The 25,038-nt window shown below is 44.5% G+C and overlaps 1 protein-coding gene across 1 annotated transcript; it reads right to left on the bottom strand.

Moving 5' to 3' along the window:
- LOC145228847 (uncharacterized) lies at window positions 1–11,624 on the bottom strand. The gene is made up of 4 exons (XM_080094055.1): window positions 9,445–11,624; window positions 3,014–3,183; window positions 2,275–2,832; window positions 1–2,163 (listed from the first exon to the last, which is right to left on the bottom strand). The coding sequence occupies exons 1-4, from the start codon at window positions 11,207–11,209 to the stop codon at window positions 589–591; spliced, it is 4,068 nt and encodes a 1,355-aa protein (XP_079950181.1). The 5' UTR covers window positions 11,210–11,624; the 3' UTR covers window positions 1–588.
- Window positions 11,625–25,038: the final 13,414 nt, after the last annotated feature.

Raw genomic sequence — 25,038 nt, 5'->3', positions numbered from 1 at the left:
TTTTACGTATTTTTGGATTTATTTCTTCACACAAAAAGTAAAATGTCACACTGCATATTGCGCAATACCACCGCAGGGGCAGCGATTGGTCAAAGCAACATCACGTGAGTGGCGGATGAACCAATCAGAATGGAACTGAATAAGAAACAACAAAAAACTATCTTTGGCGCAAACTGAACGAACACGCAAGCAGAGAACAATGGTGGAGCAATGCGTCCGCGAAATCACGCGATACCAAAGTAACACTCGTGGGAAAGAATAAGACAAATGCGCAAGGAAAGGGAAAACATGCGAGCATGATTGACTGCAGCTGGAAAACATGGACATAAACAATACTTTCTGGAGGTAACGGTAGGGCTGGCGCTGTACACTTGCGGAAAAAAGGCGCGGAATCTATCCGCAATATTTTGCAAGTCATCTATTTTTTTCGACTTGCGGTCGACTAAAATTAGACATCGTGTGGATTTGACAAATTAAATCCCAGTTTGATACGCCACACCTTAACCCCGTAAGGTCGTGCAGCAGGCGCGTGCGGCCTGACAACCCCGCAAAGGTGGTACGGACAACAAATTGCGTGTACAAAAATAACTAAACGAGCGTTTCGGAATACATGACAAGATCCGAATCGGCGCTGTGCAACGAGCTAAGGCCAGTGTCTGAATCGTTGTCATAAGTGTCGCTGTGGATACGGCGCTTCACGTCTCCGCTGTTCAGGATGCGCCGTGGGTCACGCGGGTGCAGCTTCTGGTGCTGGTAGCCATGGGGTGAACAGGGGGCAGAAGCGACGCCCCCTACATTCGAAATGATGTCAATTGGAGACGGCGCGTGGCGCATAGGGTGCTTGGCCTTGTTGACGATTTGAGAGTTTGGCTTCGTGGAGGCGGCACGCACCTTATTCTGGCCACCTCTGTTTTGCGACGAGTCCCGTTGGCGTAAATCGCAATGCGAGTTGTTGACGATTGGATGACTTACAAGGCCGTTGAGACGGTTGGGCAAAACACCGACACCTGCTTTGCCAAAGCTGCTTGCTCGCCGGCCGAAAGCTTGCTTGTCGTCGTTAGTCGGTGCTGGGTTGCGTCTACGACCGCCACTGTTTCGCCTGATTAGCTTTTGCTGCTGCTGCAGTCTATCCATATCATCTTTGCTGGGCCGAGGCAGACGCTTTTGCTCGTTGGAGTGGGTTGCGTTGGGTTTAGGCGGAACAACAGGTTTCATTGGGCCATTGGAGCTGCTACGATGTTGTGTGTAGCGCAGAGGTGACCTTGAGTTGCCTCTACCGTCCTCGTTGTGTTTTGGAGGAAACGGAAACTTCGACATCCAGCCGCTGCGCTTGCCGTGAATGAAAAACGGTGAAGACGATCCGGAGTCTTGGCTCTCTGCTCCCGGACATGGGGAACCGCCATCGCAGCTGCTATTTCTGCTTCCCATATCAATGCTGCCGCCATCGCTATTGGAACTCGCAAGGCTACTGGTAGCAGAAGCATTGCCGGAATCATCGGTATGGTTGGCGCTGTTGTTACGATTGACGGCCAGGTAGTTCAATTGAGCGGCGATTTGCTGCTTGTCCTTTTGGTGGCGCCCTGAATGCCGCAGGACCATGCCTCGAGGTATCGCGTTTTCCGTCGATATTATGGTTGACGTAGCGGCATCGCCTTTGTTATCGTTCGATAAATCTTCGTAGTCGCTGTCGTTGCATACGTTAATCGGTGGCATCGGCAGCAAGGGAGCGATGGCTCGCGGCGGCGACGTCACTGCTGTTGGCGAAGGGAGAGGTAACTCGGATAGATTTAAAGGCATTCCCGAGTGGCTAATCCAATGTGGAGAAACAGGTGGTGTTTGCCCGTCAAAAGCATGTCCTCTTTGCTGTTGTTCAAGCTCAATTTTACAGTGCTCGCACCACAGCCAAGGTGATAAAGCGTGATGGAGCGCTGATGTGGTTGGCGAAGAGAGGGGCTCGTCAGTACCATCTGCTGCGGCGTCTTCTGACTGGCTCGCCGATGTTTCGTCCTTGTTATCGGCGCACGCGGCTAGGTAACGTTGCAAGGAGACTTCGGCGTCGTATGCTGTGAGGAGGTCGCCGTATTCTTCCCATAGCTCGGGCGAAATTCCGTCTGGGGACTCTGCGAGATTGCGGACCATCGCCAAGAGTGTCTCTCCCTTTGCCTGAAAAGTGAAAATGAGAAGGTTAGCTACAGTTTCTATTTAGCTTTTACTGTACTATGAATTAGTTATGTTACTTTTATTCGATTTAAGGTATGGTTTGCTGCAAATTACCTGTAACAAGCGCTGCGAGGAATCCATCTTCTGTTCCACCTCCTGGAGTTCAGAGGAGAGACGCAGGCTCAGATATAAGTTAGCCTCCATTTCAGTGTTAGACCGTTCCACCTCTAGTGTAGCTTCAGCGGCGGCAATCTTCTCACGGTCATTGGTATTGTCAGTGGTGGATTTTTGTTGCTTTCCGCTCGAAACCATTAACGACTCGTGCCTGGTATTAGACTCATCGTCACTTGAATCACCATCGTCTTTGCTGGGTACAAGACCAAGTGCCGATGCTGCTGCAGTAATTGGGTTTACAGCCTGGCTTTTTGCACTTGGATCATTGGAAGCCTTCCACACTTCGTCCTGCATGTCTTGAAGGACGATCTCGAACTGGCGTTTGTGCTCTTCAATCTTAAGTTGCATCTCGACCACTTTTTGACAGGAGTCGACGTACTCGCTTAGAGCAACAGCGTCCTGGCATTCGGCGAGCCACTGTGGTGGACGCAGTGAGTTGGAACCGAAGCGAGACTTTGAGGCTGCTGATGGTGCTTCCATTCCGGAGAGGTATGTGTCCTACAGAAGATAAAAATACGTTTAGTTCTCATTATCTAAAGACCGAAGCTTGTGCAATACACTCATTAAACATTTGCCCATCGCATTTTTATGTTATAAGTGTTGACAAGCGTAGATGTGATTTGGAATGCTTTGTCGATTGAAAATAGAAATCTCTGTTAATATGGAATCGTGTAGCTACCTGGACATAATTCTTTCCGTGGGTCTGTGTCCTCCATCGGTGAACCTCGGATTCGATCTTTTGGATGTCCACATGGGTGGATGCAACCTTTTCCTGCTTCTCCTTCAGGAGTTTGTCTTGGGATAAGATGATCTGTTTCCATTTCTCGATGCTCTTACTCTCTTCCAGGCCTGGAATACAAAACGTTTGTTAAAAAGACGAAAACTTTCATGAAATTTTAACCTTATTCAAATAGAATGGCAACTTTATGTAGAGTTTTTAAGGTCTCGTACACTGAAGGTGGAATGCTACAGTGCAAGTTTTAACTGCAAGGGGAGTATGTCACTTCACTCGCGTGACAGTCGTAACAATAGCGCAACGCTCGAGTGCCAACGACCGATGTGGTTCAAAAGAAAGATGCGAATGCCACACATAGTGACAAGCGTGAGGGCTAAAAAGGGAAACAACTGCAGCACACCGCACGAAACCGAACTATTTGATCGCGTTTGCAAATGACGGTGCAGAGCCAAATGTTTGTTTGCTAGTTCCCGGTTCCTCAAAGCGCACAATGACTCTATTCTTAAGTATCGTGTCGCAAAAATGTCATCGCGTGCTGCTCGTGTACCAAAACTGTCGTGGAGTTTTGATGCCATCGATAGATTAACCCGTAGAACCGTGCACCTATTGATATGTATACGGGTACCGAGCTGGGCCCGCGATATTTCCACTGACACTTGATCAATGTCGGATATCGGCGGGTGGCTGAGATTATAGGCCAGATATCTTTCGTCCTAGCACGACAATGCTGATGTGCAGGGTGCGATTATGCACAGGTAAGTAGTATCTGATTGAAGATTTCTTATAGGCTCTTTCGTTTACCTCAAGTCAAAAGGGTGTGCCCACAAAAATCGCCTTGGGTAATTGACTCTGGGTTATCAGTTCACTCTGTAATGTTAAACCGTTGATGCTATTGCTCCCAAAGTTGAATCGATTGTCCTTTCAGATCTTGGAATTCGTTTATGTCGTGTGGGCAAGGAAAGACGCTCTGTTTTGCATGATTTCTCGGAAGCACCGCAATTTGATAACATCATGTACACGATTCGGAAGAGACGACTTGGCAAACTGTTATCAATGCAATCTGAGCTCAAAGCACCGTCTCTCCTCTAATGAGTGTTTGATAGCAACGACCCCTTTGCTGCAAAGCATTAAATCACATCCCAGACCAACGCGTGTTTCGTGTAGTTATGCGATGTTTGAGAAAATTAAGGCCTTGGCAACGCCGCAAAGTCGCCAAAACCCAGTGCCATAACATGTTATTTAAGCCAATTTTTGATCGCAGCCGTGTTCGAACCATGTCATTTAGGTTTTGTGGTTCAAAGGCGTTAGGCATTGTGGAATATGTTGCACGATTCATCCCGTCACGCGATCTAAGAATGTGGCCTATTCCTAACAACACCAGCAGTGCCGAGGATTTCGCCCGAGAACCATTAGCGCTCTCCTTGTCCCGTTATGGTAAAATGGGGTAGTTTATGTTGGAGTTAAGGCAGAAAACTTAAACAGGAAGAACTTGTGGTAAAGTTTTCCAGAGATTATTTGCGCCGGCGGAATGCTTGTAAGTGCAGTGCGACCTTTACACACGCCCGCGCGCGATCCTACAAAGCAAATTACGTCGTCGTTCGGAAAAGGAAGCGGCCGATACGCTCCTTAACTTCAGTAGGTAAACTTTTTCCCATAAACGCAAGGGTGTGTCTCTTCCCCAAAAAACATAAATACAGTTTCTACATCTCCGCAAACCACTTTGATATTGGTTTTAGATTAAATGCACAGGGGTCTATTGCAACTGCATGGACAAAGAGGGTCATTGTCCATCGTATGTTGCATCGTAATGCGGACGTTATTAACAGCCAGACTAAATTTGCTGGCAGAAAGTGGGTCAAATTGGCTTGCACGCGCTTGGCCGATTCAGGCATGAAATTGTCGCTCAAAATAGATTTGCAGAGGGATAAAGATTGTATGACCGCTCAATTCAAGCTGGAGCTCCATCTGTCAATCATTTAGCAGCATGTATCGAATACAGCGATTAAGATTTTTGCTCAGCTTTGCGCCGGCTTAGGAGTGATGGTCCCTAGTAATCGGGGGCTGTAGCGTGCAGCGCGGCTTACCCTCAAACAAATTATCCAATTTCGAATCACATGCCCTTCCACGCAACGCAACCGCACCCAATAATGTCAACAAACACCGCCAACCAACGAGTTTAGTAGCGCTACTTTTTTACCCCTTGGTGGTCACGGTGCCACCCCAAATTACCCACACAAAATCGTAGAGGTCTCGACACGGGACTTTGAATCGAACCCCAATCTATACAAACGCATGACATTCATGACCTCCTTTGCAACGGTTTCTGACCCACAAAAGGGAGATCAAATTGTCTGTCGATAGATAATTGCGTGCGTTACGTATCATACTCTGTATTTAATATCATGTCGTTATTTTTAGGCGCCGCACCCCTTGCGCGTCTATGGAATTTTTATAGCAATTTAACTTGTGTTTACATATCACAGCATAAATTCTTGGCATTAATTGTGCGGTAAATTATTAACTATTAGTGCGCGTGGTACCGACACAAACGTTAATACGTAAGAATCGTTAAATCTGTAACATGTGTGAATTTTCGTGGCTTAAGGCGAGAACAAGTAGTTTCAAGCGATTCTGAAGTTTAATATGTGTCCAAATTTTATGATGTAGCCTCCTATGAGGGTGATTGTCTTCCATGCACGCAGAAAAGTAGCGATAACAGTTGTACTTTGCGCCTTGTGTGAAATGCCAGTCGCCTTATCTCTGACTCAGAGCAGTTCGAGGCCCTTATCGCCCGCAAACTATCGAACACGACCGGTGGAGGCTAATATTAAACCAGGGCGGATAGGAAACACCGGCTCGGGTTCGGTAAAAGAGAACCCCTTGTATTTATAACGGGAAGTCTACGACACGGCATAACACTTACTCTAGCTTTCGGTTCGCTTGCCCAGTCCAGGTTTTCAATGTAACTGCGGTCAAAATACACGAAAGCGTAGATAACCCAGGAATTTTTGGAATCCTGTTCGCGCTAAATTGAGTGTGTGGGAAGTACAAGGTTTTTGCCCAGGCGGTTTCAGAATCGACCACATTTCTTCCTATGCTCGACTGATAGCTTAACGGGAGGTGGGAACGATACAATTACAGCGAAACAAAAGCGCATGGACTTCGAGCCGGTGTTTTGTACTGCTTGCACGATAATTGGCACCTTAAACGGTTGACACTGGACTTAGGTATCGGGTTTTGTAGTCCTGCACTTGAGAAGGTAGCGCAGCAGGCGCCGGGAAGCTGTTTCACCTCACAACATGCTTGTTGACGGGTGAAGATTGGCCGTGAATTGAAACCGCGCGGGACGCAGCCAAAACACGGGGGCGCCGGGCCCTTGCATTGTTACCAAAACGTGCGTGTTTTTTCTAGGTTATGAACGCTACTTGTCAAAGTGAGTAATATTGTTGACTTATATCACGGGGTTTTGTCATCTTCGGAAGCGTAGGCGCGATACAATGGCAGTGTTACCTTTGTGGGCATGTTTGTTTGCTGGTAACAAGGCGTTATTATTAAAAAAACACGCCACTACACTTTGTGAGAGCAGTGTACTGTGTTATTGCACAGACTGGCCATGGGTGTTGTATGAGATCTGAAGCAGTTCTGGCGCCGAGAAAATTTAGATAAGCCCTACCGTGCCAATCGCGATTTGGCAGTGATTGCGAATCTTCTCACCAAACGCTGCGTAGTGTCATCTCGCATATTTAGGTCAATGATCCCCCCGTTTAACGCTGCGTTAAATATTGACTCGGTTGTGTATAAACTGGACAGAGATAAAGCATGGACCCTACCAAGTCTTGTTATTGATTTGACAGGTATCAAGATAAGGAATGTGTGAATGGGGTAGCGCTGGTTAGACAACTTTTTGTGTGAGTCCAGGGGCTCTATGTCGACAGAGCAAAGTGCCGTTTGATGAGCGCATTATGAGAAAGTGCGATAGTGCAACGGTCTAAAACCGACATCGAGCATGCTAAACACTTGTCGAAGGCGGCCGCAGTCAAGTACGTAACATCAAACGCATAACTGCCGGGGAGACGCCTGCTCTCGAAGTCACAAGTGCGTCGTCGGACTTTCGTTTGCGCGTAGGCAGGCGCGGGTGGGACAAAATCCCGATGAAAGTTATTAAACCGCGAAAATCGGGTATAGAGCAAACTTGAATGGCTAATAAACTGACCCCACGCACTTTAATACTGGACACAGCAGTTTGTGGCTTATGCGGCGGCTAAGGGCTTTTGATGTCCACCCAGTGTGGAGAATCGTAAGCTTTATTGCGAAGCGACGATGGATCCAGAGTGGAAAGCGATTTCCACGTAGTTCCGCAGCAGAATGACGTCATGCACAAGCGGTAGTGGCAACAGGAGTGGGCGGTTTGCTTTGACGACGCAGGCAACACAAGTACCACATGGCTTTTCCAACATTGCTCGGTTAATGGCCAATAAGATGATATCACTACGGTCTTCACATTTTTGCGCAACTCATTTCCAGCGGCCTAATGTCACGGCGTTATCGAAGTGAGGGGCGAGAGCTTTGCCGTCGCAGTACACATTTCAGTCGCGCGCGTTGTGCGCATGCGCAGGGCAATGACCGTGACTTGTGAAAATGGCAAGCGTGGGAAAAACGTCGTGTTAACATTGACAGATGAATTGCGCTGTTTAACTCCAAAACACGTCCAAAGATGTCGCATCCTAACGCGTTCACCCTATCACGTGATCGATAATGACGTTTTGAGATTGGGTTCTTAGAAATTCGGTATGACGGAGGCGGTGTTGACCCGAAGTGTCAAAGTAGGGCATCAATCACGGCTGCAGGGGAAGGTGGCCTCGCGCCAAAAGAGGATTAGATCGGTACGTGGTGTTGGATCCCGTAATCAGATACACGCTCGGCTCCGGAGTACAAGTACCCAAGCCTCCTTTCCCGCAACGACAACTGATACCATTGGCAGAGCACAAGGATTACTGCTAAGGCGCATATACGGTTGAGCTATTTACGAAGTGGTTTGTTTGGTAATCAGGATTTCCATACATTTATATTTGTCCTGGTTTCTGTTAGTGTACCCGTTTGTTCACCCTTTAGGCTCTAAGCTGCGTTAAAACTATTTTAGGCAATTTTTCTATTTACTTCGTTTGCTAAGAGATGTGAGATCTAAGGCAGAAAAGCTTGCCCCCATATGTTGACTTAAGTTCCGATTTCACTGCGTGCCTGTATCTACTTTTAGCTGGACCAAAGCGATCGCGTGTTTACAAAACGTTGCGCTAGATGGCGCTAAGGATGAGGCCAAAACAAAAGCTTAGCTTGGCATGCGTTGCATGTTGTGTTTCTGTCAATTTTTAAGCCACACACGCAGCATTATAAGCGTGGAAAATGGTTTGCTTTGGTGCATTAGAGTTTGATGAACAAAGACACGCCGTTGTGAAAGGCAGACGTCGCTCTGTCGCGTTTAGTGGCTGCGTTAAGCCCTGGCGCTTAGCGTGGTGACCAGAGAGGGTAATCCAATATAACAGGCCGTCAGGGGCTACTAACTATGCACTGCTGCGCTGTAGATGGAAGACAGACACCATGTTGCGGAGAAGCAGTGCTTCCTCAACAAGCGTGCTTTTTTACCGGCTTGCAAAACGACTCGTTTTTGTTTTGTGTCCACACCGGCTTTGTGCTTATCCTAAAGTGGCAAATTTGGTTGGTAAACATTGTGCCTGAAACAGACACCCGTGTACATTTGGGTGGCTGCATTTTCTGACAATGCATTTCTACTAAGACCTACTATCTAAAAGTACTTAATTCCTGTCGACGGGTGATAAACATTAAGTCGCGACATTTAAACCAGACACGTGCGTTTTGCTGCAGTGCCATCTGCCACTTTCAATAGATGGTCCAACGCTCGGTCGATTATGCATTGGCGGCTGCCGATTTCATAACAATTGCGTTTTTAGAGGTACTAGGGCTCCCGCCAGCGCCAGACAATGCCCTTTGTTACGTCAGGCCTGCACCGCACCACTCTTGCCCCTATTGTCCCCATCGAGTGCCGCGGACGAAAGTGATTAAACCATTAAAACGAAAATGATAATCAGGTAACTGTCTGCCGCCTTGCCCGTATTTTTGTGGAGTTTGCTACAAATTGAAAGACTGCGCACTTTCTTGCACCATGAAAGAGATAACAATCAATTAGGAGCGCCTCTAGCTTTCGTCAATTTGCAAACAGCACCAATTACCAACTCGGCTAAGCGGCGGTTTTGGCTGTCTACCTTGCCTATTACGTACGGTTTAAAAGAAAAGATGTGGCTTAACGAGATAAAAGCGCTGTTGCCATAGAGGTAATGATCCACACAAATCGCACTCACCACTTTCATGCTTCGATTCCGTTGCAGGGTTGTCCTGTGTTTGAGGTTCCTTCTCCACTGTCGATACTCCGGTATCAGCCTTGGAGGCGCTGCTGTCGTAAGTTGTGGTCACACCTTTGTCGCTGCGCTCCTTTGTCGTACTGTTGCGGTCTTTGTGCGTAGGTGGCGAAGCCGCAAAAGTAACTGTGCGTTTTCCAGTGGTCTTGGCATTGTTCGCTTTGGTGCTACTGTTTTCTGTAGGCTGGGGTGTTGATCTCTTCTTTTTGCGGAAAGAGCCTATTAAGCCCTGTGGCACTTTCCTGAACAACTTCGCTGCACTGCTGTTGTTGCCAGGGGTTCTGGTCTTTTCCGGGACCGCTGGTTTTGCGGGAACGGGAGCCGGTTTCGGGGCCGCAAGGCGTGAGGCGAAAAACGCTGCTTCCCAATGTTCTGTGCTGCTCGACATTTCGCTACTGCTTGTTCCACTAAGGCTACTTCCACTGGTGTTTGAAGTCTCACTACAAGTTGTGGTTCCACTGCTAGAGTCAGTTGCAGTGGTTGCAGTTGCGGTACCACTACTGTAGCTATCACTACATGGTGAAAGTAGCACGGTCGGGTAAGGTAGGACTTTGCGGACCGGGGTGCTTCCATATTCCGCCTTGATTGACTTTTCATCGTCAGCGTCTTCACCAGGGCTATGCGAGTCTTCACACTCAACCTCGGCCTCAGTACTGGTCGCTGTACCAGTTGATGTCGTGGTGTCATCAGTGCTAACCCGGTTGTGCAATCTACCATGTCGACCCCGAGAAGACTTTGAAACTCCGCCTTGTCGCCTGGTCTTTGACCTCCGCCGTCTTTTACTTGAAGATCGCGAACGCCTTCTTGATTTCTGGCAGTAAGGGTAGTGGCTGATGTTGTGCCTGTGGTGGGTCGGTGAAAGTAGGTCATTCTGGTCTGAATGTCCGTCAGAGTCGTCCAACATAAAAGAACGCCGCCTGTGGTGGTTGCGCCTTCGGTAGTTGCAATATTCACGGTTGAAGTCTTTGTTATCCAAAGCACTTTGAATAAACTTGCTTTTTCCACTGTGGTGAAGCAAGCAATCAGGCCCGGTCACTACTCCATCAACAAACTTTTCTTCACTTAATGTCACACGCTCGTTGTCCAGTTGCTTTCCGCGGGGTTTTCCGCACTTATTGGCCGCGGAATCAATCGCGTTGTCATCGAGGTTAAAGTGCCGCAGAGGCGCGTCGGCGGGGGCGCCGTTATCCACAGTGGTTTCTTTGGTGTGTTGAATGAGCACGGCGCGTTGGTACTGCATAATGTTGCGCCTGATTCGTCGTTTCTGCCCATGCGAGAGTTTGTGCAGGAATGAAATTGCCTCAGGATGCTGCATGCTCATCTTTGCAATCATTGAATTATACTGATTATTCACTTGTTCCTTATTTTCTGACTCACGGAACCTGATATGTCGGCTCTTCTTAAGCGAGAATTTCACATGGCATTGCTCCTTTCCCCATGCCTGCCAGACGGCTAGGATCCTTGTCCGCGGCGGCAAAGGCTTTTCGCAACCCCTCCATGTTTCAACTATAACATAACTCTGTGCTATTTCTTTGAGGGACTTAGAATCACAGGAGGCAAGGTCATCGTTGTTTGTGCCTGCTTCGTTATTGTTGTCGATCTTTTTGTCTTTAAGCAAAGCTTGCAGTACATCCGAGCATGTGGTTCTTCGTGTAAGTCCTGATATCTCCTTTTCTTCGCGTCCCATGCGGACGGTGATGGTAGCCATGGCTGCACAAATGTTTGTAGTGTTCTCTAATATTTGATTTACTTTTAAATACAACAAGTTTGAAACCTGCACACAAAACTTCAATTGTAAGTTATTTTGAACAAACTATGCTGCAAGCCCTGCCTCGTAATTGTTCGCTTTATTATGTAGACAGATTTACTGTACAAAAAGCAGACCACCTGATGTCTAGTCTCTCATGCTCTAAGCAACGGCCATGGGGCCAAGCTGCTTAACCGTCCTCCTTCTTTTGATGGCTGTCCGCAATCGCCCTAATACCCTCACGGGAACATCCATAAGCCTTACCTCGCACCCCCAATATCTAATCGATTGAAGAATTTCAGATAACTGACGACGCCGTCCGTCTTCGCAGTCGGATTGGGGTCAGCTTATGTCGCCGTGTTACGCAGCTACGACATTCTACGTCGCCACTCGTAAACCGTGCTCTGCTGAACTGATTTTACGAAGGAGCTGAGCCCTAAACGATTCTTGGCTGCCCTTTTTTTCTTTCTCGTCCCGTTGAAACCTTCGCTCGTCGCGCGATTTGCGTTTTTTCTCTTTCGCCCAATCGCGGCGCAGGGGCTTCTCGCGTCCACTGCCTTGGCAATTTTATCAGGATTTCGCTGTAAGACCGCGGTCGTCGCAGAAGCGAGGCAACGGCAAAGGGCGAACAACTGCCTTTGTTTTTAATCGCATGTAAACGCGCGATCCCGACAGCGCTAATCGCACCGATTTGGGCCCACAAAGTGCAATTTCGCGATACGAAGCCCCCTCGGCCGTGCCTTGTGGTCATTTCTTTGGAAAAGAATCAACCCAGCAACGTTTCTTCGTGGAAGGTCTAACGTTATACAATTCTCCCCAAATTTAACAGTCAGTTTCAAATCATGTTTTAAAAGCGTTTTACACACATTGTGCATAAAAAAAAACGATATACACGTTTTTGTTTCAATCCTTCTTTGCGCAAAAAAAAAAGTTTGACGTTCATTTTTAAGGAATTTCGCGGGCGAATTATACTAAGCTCTAAACGTATTGGCAATCCCTTATGACTTGTTTAAACGCGTTCCTGGTGCATACAAGACTTTGTTGAACCAAACCAGGACTTACTACACGCGAAATCAGTTGAATACATTTTTTCTTCGTGTCCCTATGCGAACTTTTTCCATCCTTGACTACAAACCCTATTGCCACCGGATGTTAGTTTTTAATTCCGTCAGACAGAAAATTTATTGCATCATGCGTATTAGACTCCCCTCACACCTTCTAACCTTTAGCATTTGACGGACGTATAGCGTTTCATATGACAGCTTTTTTCGTCGTAACGAGGCATGTGTTGCAAACTGCTTGCGCGCGCCGTGTGTTGTGTTTCCTACGGGCGACTTCTAAACCCCCTCACTACCCATATTTCAAAAATGCGTGTATTTGCTCGTACGTAATGTGTTTGTAAGATTTTAATTGATTGTGCTAATTCTAATTGCCCGCTTCCCAATTGTTGCGGCGAATTTGCCCGAAGGCCCAATCTTGCGACGCGCCATTTGTTTTGCCGGCGTCCGCCTAGTTCTGTCAAAACAGCCACCAATCAATCGGAATCAAACTCTCGATTATATTGTTTGTATAACGGTGATCGTTTGTCGGCGGCTGCAAGCGGCGTAAATAGAACAGGGGTAGGCGTTGCAACTCCGTGCTACGCCATAAACCATACAGTTGACCCACAACCGTGGCACAATCAGCTGGCGAAACAATAGCCGGGCACGCTTCTCGCGTTGCAATGATCATCGTTAACCGATTTGCACTAAGAAAACAAGATCTGCGGCACTAGAATTTCGTTGTTTTCGCTTTCACAACTTGCAGCAACACCGAAAGTCGGGAATATTTCGTTACTGGTTGCGAAACTAGGTGGAAGAATGGACTAAAAATATACAATTTTAAGCACACACTTTTATTTTTACAACCTTGCAAACGAAGATGAACTGTTTACAGTTCAAAGCAAGTGAACCCTCTTCGTCAAAATATGATATTTTGTGGTTTGGGTCAAAATTCAAAACCTCTTTTATGTTTCCTATCTCTCCCTTAACTGGAGTTTGTAATGAACATTTGCTGACAGATTGATATTCTCTACAAATGGCCGCAATATAGACAGGTGAACCGCCTCTGGTACGAAATTGATAACCCGGTGTTCTTCACTGCATTCTGACCTACTAAATATAGCGGCATATGGCTAAAACGGTTCGCCAATGCGATTCGACTTGTCGCCTCATCAATGCTTTGCAGATCCCTTGTTAGCGATAATTACTTGTGCGCGGACGGCGCCCTGGCGGGAGTTGACCCTTCTGTCGGTTGCAGCACCTTGCATCGTCTTTGCGTTAATTGCTGCCCAACCCTTCCCCTTGACAAGCATTAAGTAAACAGCGGGGCGCTTCCGAAGAGGTAGGTGTCCATCTTGCAATACAAAATTTGCACCTGATGGTATTACGCCGCTTTTAGGTGATTTGTCGGATGTTAGCAATTAACAATATAGCACTCTTCGGCCGTTATCTGTTGTTCACAAACGGTACTTTGGGGAAAACCGCTTCTTTGAAAACCTCCGTAAAGTGTATAATTTGCTGCGTGAGACCCAATGTCACTTTACATACATTGTTATGTGTTGCTGCATTCAGTTTTGCTGGTGTAAAAAACTATAACTGGTAGTAAAGCGTTGGTTTATCGCAGGTTTATGGTCCTAAAAATTCTTCTAATGAGTCGACTTAGTGCTAAACGCATGAATAATGAAATGACTTTGGACCTTATGAAATATTCTCATACTATTACGCAGCAAGTGTCTACAGTAAGCAACACCTTAGTCCAATTTTACGGTATATGTTTTAAGTGTTAGAAATGTCAATGGCTGGCGGAAATGCGGACAATTACATGAGCACGAAGCTCTAATACGCTAGTACTTATTGCTGACCCACTGAGCACGGATCCTCAACATTGCACCAGAATCCCTTAATGCGGAAGCGTGAATTGCGGGCGCAGAAGCCAAATGGCGCGCGTCTGACGCAGTTCAACGAATCCGGGATTACCCGGGAACCCTCGAACCAATCCTGAGCACTCCAGGGTGCAAATCGTAACGCTGAAGAGGCGATTACTCAAACAGGTCAGGTGGATTTCAAGGAGACCGCTGCCAAGGTGTTATCTCAGGGATTTGTAAGCAAAAGTAGCGATCTAATATACGCGTGGACCAAATATTGCGTGCGTGGTGTGCAGCAAGGCATAGCGCACCGCTAAGACAGCATACCTACATACTGACTGAGAAGTGCGCTGTACAGTTGCGTCCATCAGCAGGACTTGAATAGACGAGGCTATGACGTCAATGGACCGGGTTGTTGGCGGCCTTCAAACGGCAGGACGCCTTTCAGCGCGCTAACCGCGTTAAAATACGCATGGAACGTGACCGAATTATTAGGAAGGATTGATTGACGCATTCCATACCTTTCAAGCGATAGGAATTGTGGTTACCTGTTTCTATCTTTCTATAAAACTAAAAGCCCAACATTCCCGTGCGTGGTGCGGTTTGCCCTCAGAAACCTTGGCAAATGATCCGGCCTGCAAACAATTAACTGTTAACACGAAAAGCGGTGTACGTTTCATTATCGATGCGATCTCGTTTTCTGCAGTCACTTCGAGTCCCTGAACCACGCGTTTTGTGGCTGCTCAATATGATTACCGATACACGTTTGAATATTTGCTGCTTGTTAAAAAAATGTTGAAAACAACCGCAACATACCTTTGAGGTTGTAAAACAATCAAGCTTGGTTGTAGCTGTTACACATCAATGTACCAATTCAAGTTGGCCATCTTTACATTCTCAACAAAAGGCAATATGTCCATTTAAAGTCAATACGTTCAAAAAAATGTCCATGTTAAAAAATCTGTATGTCCATGTAAAAAACAAAAAAACAACAACCATTTCTACCCAAATACTTGCAGTTTAAATGCTAAAAACCATGTCAGTGTTATATTGGCCCTAAATGCGCAACGTAACACGGTTTGACACTAATATGTAGCTTATGTAACAAAAAGACGGTTTTTGAGCTCCCAGAAAGAGGTTATAACCTACCGCCGCAAGGGCTTACGGATTAGTTAGCACTAAGCGCGACCCCATGCTTGTGTGTGGTTACCCCTTAGCAAACCGTCGCGTGTTAGCCTTGCCCTCTTGCCATATAAGTACTGCATATTGCTCCCGTCGATTCGCCCCCGTATTGCTTATATAAGGGTGTTGGTATAACCGGCCTCTGCAAACGCTCCAAGTTTTCGATGATGGTCTGCGGTCGCATGTTGACAGATGTCAAACGCTTATGCGGTCAATTTTTCAGATTAACTTTATAGCTAGGGCTTATATGATCCTATAGGCCTATACCGAGGAATTTTGTCCGTCAACGCACTGAAATACGCCGCACGGATCCAAAAGCGTTTGGCAACTTTCCCTTTCACCAACGAAACGTGATCGTGGAGTTTCACATATCGCTCTACCCTCACGATTTTCTGTAGCTCTGGTAATGTAGCATGGTTTAATATTACTAGTTGAGCACAACAGGGTGCAGTAATAATGTTATTTTTTTGTTCGGAACCAAATTTGTTACGGTTAAATGCACGGTGCGTATTCATGACACCTTTTTACACCTGAAAACAGTTGTTCTAGAAGGTCTTACATTTATTTGATTTGCATTTTCATATTGCTGATTTACGAGACAATTATAATTCATTTGTAGTCCACTTTGCGTAGCTTCAGGGGACGTTTTTCAGATAAGCGTGTTGGCTTATACTTTATGACCCTTGCTTTTAACGATGGCTTAATATAGGATTTGTAGTCTTTAAATAACGTTTTTTACTACCGGTTAGAATATCACCAGTGCCTTTCTGAAGCAGTTTAGTTTACTGCCTCTAATGACAGTAGTTACTCATTCGTAAGTGGTACATCGTAGAGGGGAATAGTCACAATTGCAACTGCTGTCACAGTGAAACATGGGGTAACTATGATTAGTCGAAAAGTCGCGTTTTGTAAATATCGCCTATGTTGACATGGCTTTCTTTCACAATATTTGGTAACACTTGATTTTGCGGGTTTGCCGGATAACCTACTTCATGCTATAAAGCGAGCAGTTTTGATGCCGACAAAGGCGTTTTAACGAAGATTCAACCAATGGCACGTTTCTAGGCAAAAGGGTTGCTACCTTAACTTGAAGTGGCCACCGCGGGTCTTAGGTCTTATCACCGAGGTGCAGACATTGTGCCCTTGACCTTTGTAGACTCGACGCGTTTGAAGCAACAAAGGCCAGTTCACCGGGTCAAATCTGAACGCACGGCGGCACGTCGGTTGATGACAGACGGCGAAGTGCGAACGTACCAAAACGATACAAAGAAAATTGCCTCAAATCCCGCACGCGATGCCCGAATTCTCAAACGTCTAAAGGCAGAAAGATAAGGTGGAATCAACGCACGTTTTCCTCTCCACTGTATTTTTTATACAGTTGATATTTACAAAGATGTGTGTGATGCGTTTTATGCTGAGGGTAAGGTTAAGAATCAAAATTTTGCCTAGTTAACGTCGAAAACGTCGGTGCAAAAATGCAATTACCAGAAGAGCTCTATAAAGTTGATATAAACCTGTCCACGACAGAATTATATTGAATGTTACTTTACGGAGCACTATGCTGTTAGAAAAGGGTCGTTTTGATGATTGCGCGAGGACAGGAAATAATCCAAAACGTTGTTTTAAGTACGGTTTCTAGAAGAAAAACACACCGTAGCTAAACTTATTCAATTAGAATCGCTTTATACCGTTTACTGTTGTAGCTGAAACATATCACTACACGTACGAACAGAAAGCGCTACAATCCTAGCCTACTTTAACTGTTTAAGATCGAAACCTACTTCTTAGACTTGTGGCCACCCACCTTATGGGCCATGTGACCACACGTCACAGCGGGTGGCGTAACCACCGACCATTAGCAACTTGTCGGTAAATATCGGCAACACGTGTTTTCTCCTTTGGCAATTTTGGCGGGAAATAGTTTACTTTGTCACGGGGTTTTCGCCCCCTTGTGTCAACATACTAGTGCGACTTCCTATGCGTAAAAGTGTCGACATTCTTTACTTTAAAGGCAACTGGCAAGTATTAGGCCGTTATGTTTAAACTTAAACTTGACCACTTGTACCTTATCCTCAAAAAAGCTCGAATTTGAAATACTGGCCGTGGTTTCGTTTTTGCAATGATATACTACAATGAAACAACTAAGTTTCTGATACTACTTTGTCACCTAAAGCAATATTTTAAAGTTGTGCAGTTTTACATAATTTGAGGCAAAAATCATGACGTTTGTGATTTATTTTCCGCATTGAGCTACTTAACACACAAAACACTTGTAACCTAGGCCTATACACTTTAACAAGTCGTTTTTGATTGACACCGTTCGCGCATTGACAGACGGCAGCCCGAAGTCACAACCTCTATTATAGTCACGTCATATTTTGAAACAGTATCCGTGCGGCGACGGCGGTCACCCATCGTGTGTTGTGTTAGCGTTGTGCACGACTTCTGAACCCCCGCCCGTGCCTTATGCGTCGCGCGCGGCTCTTGGAAGCTTGAATATGATGCGGAACAAAACTTCTGGGCCGCGTTGGGCGTTCGCCGTTTCGCAACATCGCAGGTACACCGTTAATGGACACGACAACATCCCGTTTCGGGACTAGTTTGTTGTTCCCACCCTGTTCCTAGGCAAACACGTCGCGTTCCAACCATGGAAATGACGTCACGGTCACTGGGATGACGTCAAACGACACGCAATTGTCACAGCTGTGACAGTTGATCATGCGACCGCGCGCGCAGTTTTTTCCGCTTTTTCTATTTTTGTGTAAGGTTTTTGCGTGACCTCAAGTAATAATTCCGTCTCTTGAAGTTCAAGCATTTTGTTGTTTAAATGTGATTCCCTGTTGAATGACTTTTTTGACAATCAGGAAAATTCGGCGTTTGTTTTAGACCTTGTACAGTGCGACAACGTATTTTTCAAAAGACAGAGCACATTTCTTTGCTAAGTAAATATTTTGAACTTTTTTACTCTCTCAAAGTCGTAACAACAGTTGGCGCCTATGGTGTCAACTTACCCTAATCAAACATTAGTTTAAGTTCTTACGTCTTGCAAAGACCCAATGCCAGACTTGTCAAACTCATTTGCAAACAAACTTATTTTATCCCATTCGTTCAAAGCCAAGTTTCACGTATCCAGTTAACCTGCTTACAATAGCAGTAGTGCTAGGGTTCGAAAAAAATGCAAGTTAACGTTCTCAATACTTTGCATAGCCCGCAACGCCATTAGAATGAACATTCCAGTTTTATTGTCAAACAGATTATACTACCTTTTAAAACTCATTTTTAAGGGTGTCAAGTAGTTAATGTGTAATTTACTGGGTGTTAAATTGCGTTAGCTATTTACGACTGTCTGTCCACGATCGTTGTGCATACCAGGTTCAAATTCAAGGTTAAAAAGTCCCAAGTTTGTTAATTATTTGCCAATGTTAATGCACAAGTTCCAATGCCTGTTTGAGATTATATTGCCAATACTTATCACCACTTGATTTTTAGACAACAGGTGTGTTTTTAACATTCAAGATTAAAGTAAGGAAATATATATTTTCCTTCCATATTATTTCAACGCAAAACCGTATAATTACTGAATGCATAAAACATTATTTACGACAAAATCCATTACTGGGAGTACCTTTACTTGAGTGTTTACATTAAAACGCTTCCTTACACCAACTAACAATTTAAGCTTTTTACAACATAACTTTCTCTCATGTAATATTTATTCGTCTTTGCAGAGCGTAAAACTTATTCCAGTGTTTTCCAAGGTTTCCAAATTGCGGAACACAATCTAAATTTTGTTCAGGGCACTCCTAACTAACTAAACCACAACGTAATGTAGTTTAGTCATTCACATTCTTATTTTGCCATCAGACCTGAAAACAACAGTCTATATTTAAACTCGTGAGAAACGGATACTTTTGCAACACAGTAATTGAAAAAAATACTGCTCTCATCTACTGCTATGGCTACTTTTTGTATACGAGCAACATAACGCATACGTTTGTCAAACTCTTCTAATTTTTCCTGTTCGAGTTTCGCAGCAACTTTTCCTTTTACCAAACTCAACCAATAACTTCAACCCACTTTGCTTCCCTTAAAATAAGACAACAACAACAACTGCAGCCGAAGCTGCCACTCTGGGAAAAACAATTAGTTTAACTGAAGCTGAAGCCGTTTGCACCCGTTTACCATCAAGTCTTTGCACTTCACTGTCTCGGGCTGTCACGCGTCCATTTGTCGTTGGTTCCCACGGCCTGTCGTGATCGCGTATTGCAACGATGACACTTCGCGATTCGACACGCTTTGAAATACACATGATGGTTTTGGGCAAACGACTTTACTGCCCTGGTCGTTCTTGTCGTTAATGAATAAACTACGAAAAGCTCAACGTTACGTCAGAGGTATTAGTGTCAGAAGTTAAAATAACAATGTTCAAGTCCATCATCTAGGTGTTTGACATGTGTTAAGAAATACCATGCTCTATCTCAACACATAGTTACGAATGTTATTCCGTGTTGAGGTTCTTTGTGATTTGCATTACCAAAACAATATTTTAAATTTGATGAACTGTAAGGATCACTTTTATGCGCCCATGCCTGTTGAATCCCTAAATTTGGGTTTATCAAAACTTTGGCCACTGTGATTTTGAAGTTACCCATGTTAGTATATTGAACGACCTGAAAATGAAACAGCGCATTGATGGGTATTGCCGTTTAAATTTATCTTAGATCACATATATTTGTTTTATGGGCAGAGCGCTCCTAAAATCAAAAAGCTTGTTTATTTGCAGGCAATGATTTGTGCTGTTTTCCATCGGTTGTGTTTATTTCATGCGTCGGATCTCAATTATGTTTAGCACAGGTGTTTCTACCTGCAAAAAGCGTCTGACCTTTATAATGAAAAGGTGCCGATATTCCAGCACAAACATATTTTCTGCAGCAAATATTGCCCAGTGTTGCATGGGCACCAAAGACCTAAGGTGAACCTTCAAACGGGATAACAACTAACCGACGGACACCCGCAACAACAGCCTGAAAAACCAAGCAAAACCAACCTAGCATCGATCATTGTTTGAATATCAAATTACCCACGTCGTTTTCCACGCTGCTGAGCTTAGATTTGGTGGTTTACCTATTTTCCACTGATGGTTTAAGTAATGGGCGAAAAAGTGCGGAGTTTTATGATGTACACCTCTTTCAAATTGTATATCGTACATAAACAAGCATGCATATGATGTGTATAAAATGAGCTGCGTGTATTTCCGTTTTGGCGGTGTCAATAGCTTTGAGGCTCACTAAAGTTTGTTTATTAACCTCGTTATAATTTGGCAATAACATCCTTTTCAAATTATGTGCCCTGCGCAAACATCAAAATTGCATACGCAGGCATTGGTGTTTGTTTGTGATCATATCACCGCTTGCTTCCATAGTCAGACTTCGGCCAAATGCCCTACGACCGCGCTTTGAAATTTCTTTGTATCCGAAAACAGTTCGTGGGTTTTTGATGTGTAATTGTTGGCTTTGACGCTTTTGTAATGACTGTGCGACCTCTGTGTGTAATAGGGCGTAAGTTTTAATAAAGCATCGAACCTAAAAATATGGCAGTACTGTGATCACGACGTTTTTCGTGGTGCGAAATGCACGTAGCTTCCCAAATTTTGTTTCGTAACAGTGAAGCATAAAAACGTATAAGCTTTGGTTCAGAGTGCGTTGTGGAATTATGTTTACACAACAAACGCATTTTAACGTCAGCATTAATTTTGTGGTTACTTTGAAGCTGAAAAACTTTGATGTCAGAAAATATCTGGCACCAGCACGGTTATGTCTCAAAATATTTCTACCAACCTCTGCAACATGGAAGTCATGCCTGCTGTGGGAGCCGGGCTGAGAAGATGGGTCAAGCTTGTAACGGACTTGCGCAAGCTCAGTGTCTTCCAAAATCTAATCACTTACACTCTTGAATGTGCGCACGTTTATCGATCTGCAAGAATACTTAAGGACTAATATCAGTAGTGTGTAAGCTTTGCATATATAGTCATGTTATTTTAGGAGTGAATGAATTAATGCTACACCAATTTTACAAGCTAACTCAATTCACCAGGACATAACCAAACTTAGTAACTAAGCTTTAATGCATTATTTCTGTATAAATTTTGAAGCTCAAATTTGTTAACTTGCTATTGCAAATTTTTGTTTTCAGCACTTGACCCACATCCTTGTCTCTCTCAAAACGACCAAGATTTCAAATCAATCTATCGCGCGTTGACGAATGTCTATTGAAACGTCAAGGGCACAAAGGTGAGAGGAAAGATGACCGGTAGATAAGAGCCGCTAACGAGCTTTTAATGGTAGCAATAAACACTTGACATGCTACTTACGTCACTATAAGGCAAAGGTGGCGAAATTGTGTTATAAGCCGCAACCTCTTGCTTGGGCTATGGTGTGTGATAATTTCACGGTTTCTTAAGGCCTGAATTCCATGAAGGTTTGAACAAAGTAGGTTGGCTTGGTGACAAGTGATTTTGTTGCACACTAAACCAAAATTTCACCTTTATTTGTTTTAAATTTTGATTTAATGGTAAAAACATACGTGTGGTATAAGGTAAAGCTGCTATGGCTTAACTGGCGTAAAACTTAGTTATGTACGCTCACAATTTGCCAGCGGTTTCTCACACCTTGTGTGCAATTCTGCTTTCAACACATTGTTTAGACATTGTGTCAAAACAACCAAAATAACAATTCTTACTGCCAAAATATTTACTTTAGTCTGCGGTAGGTGTCAAAACGTGTATTGCGTCTCATTACTGTCAGTCATACGCAAAACAACTGTGTCCAATCCAATTTTCGCGTGACGGTAAACAAATCTGGACTGTACAGTTTGCGTATTTTCGCGCTACCTGCGAAATACAGCGGCGGCGAAGGCATTCTATTCATGCGACCACATGCGTAGCGACGAGGGACAATGAAACCTGCAACCGATTCCCATCGATAACGATCACTCAACAAGTAAGGCGCCTGCGAGATCTCACGCTTGAAGTCGTAGCAATGGGGGCCCGAAGGTAAGTGGAAACGATTCGCCATCTGGGTCTACAAGGGTCTGTTTTCGGGGTCGACAATCGATTGACAAACTAACGGGTGCTGTTGGTGTTCTCGACGATATCGCGAAGTTAATCCGGCCTGGGAACGCAAGGCCCCCGCGGCTTTGTGGTAAGACTGTTTGCAAGCACATTAATCAGATTCTCTACCCTTCGTGTCGCTGTGCAGCGGGGCTCTGTCATGAAGGCACAACCTTCTTCGAAACGCCGAAAGGTACGGAACCTGTATCAACAGACGTGAAAACTGGATCTAATCCCCGGGGTCCGCTAATTTTACCCAGTGTACGTGCCTTTTCCTGAATTCTGACAAGGCAATTTTACATACCCCCCACTATTGTGATAAATGCCCACCGCACAATGTTGGGCTTAATATAAGGTTCTCTTGTGGTTTTAATTAATCTGTGGTGTTCTTTGTGTGGCCACGAACTACATTCTGAGGCTTTGCCCTTTAAGCGTGAGATAATATATTGGCAAGTCTGAAGCTTTAGTTGCGGTTAACCACTGTCATTCATCGTTATTTGTTTATTCTATTGTTTTGTAAGTTTTTAACATATAGTTAAGGTACAAAACCTCATTACAATTGTTGTTTAACAGATAAAGTCGGATTTCCAGAAAGCTTTATGTTATAAAGCGTCGCCAAGTTCAAATATCCATTCGAATGTTGTGACCATTTCTCAATCGATGTTGTACCAATTTGGACATAGTGTCTCATGGTCGACTGCGCAAAACGTACATCAAACCAGCTTAAATACCCGTGTAACAATGAGCCAATTAAGCGCGATTTCGTTCTGTACCTTTGACGTCAATTGAAAGTTCCAATTACTTAGCAAAGATCGTGTGAGGAGATTTCGAACTGGTCGTGACCGTCTTTCGTAAACTTTGCCGCGTGGTCGGTTACTGGTCTAAACCGCCCATAGTTCACACCTCGACTCCTGATCCGTTGTCAGATTATTCCCTCATCGCCAGCCTAATACCCTGTCATTGATGCCTTTGCGCACAAGTTTGACCTAAAGGTGACAATACTAACCACACTTTGTTGGTTGTTGGTTGGAAATATTATGCGAAAGCGTAATTGCCTGAAAGCCAATCTGCAATATGCGGCCCTTTTTGGTTTGTGAATTTAATACTGTATCAGTCTAACAAGGAGATTAGTGTCAGCCCTAAACCTTGACTGTGCAATGAAAGTGATTGTGTTTGGGAAAAGATACACTGCAGTCATCTTTAGCTAATTATTGAGGGTCATTTTACTGCTTTAAGATAGAAATATACCTTTAGGCGGTACTTTCTTTCTTGGGTTTTGGTCAAGTTAAAAAAAAAAAACAAGAACTTAACACATCTTTACGTACGCAAAAATTAACAGTATATGTACGTTTCCTGTCCACATCACCTCCGGAATAGCCTTCTTACGTTGAAATCATTAATTCAACATCTTTACGTAAGCCTTTATTCCCCTGCTGCGCAAGGGGTCTATTTTTACCACATCTAAATCGCCAGTGGCTACCGGATAAACACTAAGATCAACACGAGGGACAGAGAAAGTCAAAGGTACTGCAGTTACGATACGCGCTGTTGTGTTAAGCTCTCTTCAGGCCTCTACGTCGCGCCGCTATCAAAGGCCCAACACAAACAAAAACAGTGCAATCGTTCACGGCGCGGCCGACACTCAACTTTCCATAACATCGCCTTCCGCTTCACCACTAAGCAAACATAAAGGTCAGGGCCTCGCTTGTTAAAATTTGACGATTTAATTCACCGCTGTGTTTGGATAGTTGCGCCTAAATTTACTGCAGTGGAGATTCTTAGGCAAAGATCTTGTCGAAGCTATGAATTTATGCTTTGGGAGTTTGGAACTCGCTGATTTACTACATCTTAGGCGGTTCAGTCTCCACTTCACGGCCTTAGTCATACACGGGAGTTCCTTGCAGGACTTGTGCGGCTAAAGTTTGTTTCGGGAGTTGAATATACGCTGTAAAACTTTGACCGTAAATGCGTTGCTTTCCCAGAAGGAAATTACTACTTCCTCTGTTGCTCTCACAAAACAAGTTTTTCAAGCTTTTTGATAAACAGGAGAAAAAGTTTTTTGTTTTTTTGTCTTGAAAGGGTATCTCAAACACATTTCATCTTCCATGTTGATTATCAACTCTGTTTTTTGTTGTTAACTACCGACTCTGGTTGTGACATTATATGATTTGCTTCGTTACGATATTGCTACATGGAAAATTTGCTTTTGGCTTATAAAGGTTTGTTTTACATTATTAAGCCTATTGATTTTTGTAGATACTTTATATTTAAGTTAACTAGTTATTGGAAGAAGACCATGCACTGTTTAGTCTAATCTACAATCGTGGCAAGACGGAGACCGCCAAAAATTTTACTGTCGCGTTGAAACAATCATGTTTGTGTGCATTTGTTTTGGTGTGTTGAGCACAGCGTCCCAAATCAATTCTCAAGCAAATCTTTATCAAAAACTCCCTAAACCCGCAACACAAGCACACGAGGTGTTAGGCGTGACACACGCAATAACAACAACAGCTAAGTCAGCTTTCCCATGTTCCCAGCTCTTAACTATTCAACCACATGGTGATGAGTCAATCGAATCCTGATCCAACCCTGTTT

Source organism: Phallusia mammillata, chromosome 5 (genome assembly GCF_965637545.1).
Source record: "Phallusia mammillata chromosome 5, kaPhaMamm4.hap1.1, whole genome shotgun sequence".
Classification (NCBI taxonomy): Eukaryota; Metazoa; Chordata; class Ascidiacea; order Phlebobranchia; family Ascidiidae; genus Phallusia; species Phallusia mammillata.
Note: the sequence above shows the minus strand (reverse complement) of the source record. Positions and strands in the feature narration are given on the sequence as shown.

Coding starts and splice junctions, on each gene's coding strand:
- LOC145228847 (XM_080094055.1), bottom strand. CDS start 11,209: ATGGCTACCATCACCGTCCGCATGGGACGCGAAGAAAAGGAGATATCA. Junction 3,184..9,444: donor GGAATCGAAGCATGAAAGTG/GTGAGTGCGATT, acceptor TTTGTATTCCAG/GCCTGGAAGAGAGTAAGAGC. Junction 2,164..2,274: donor CCTCGCAGCGCTTGTTACAG/GTAATTTGCAGC, acceptor TTCACTTTTCAG/GCAAAGGGAGAGACACTCTT.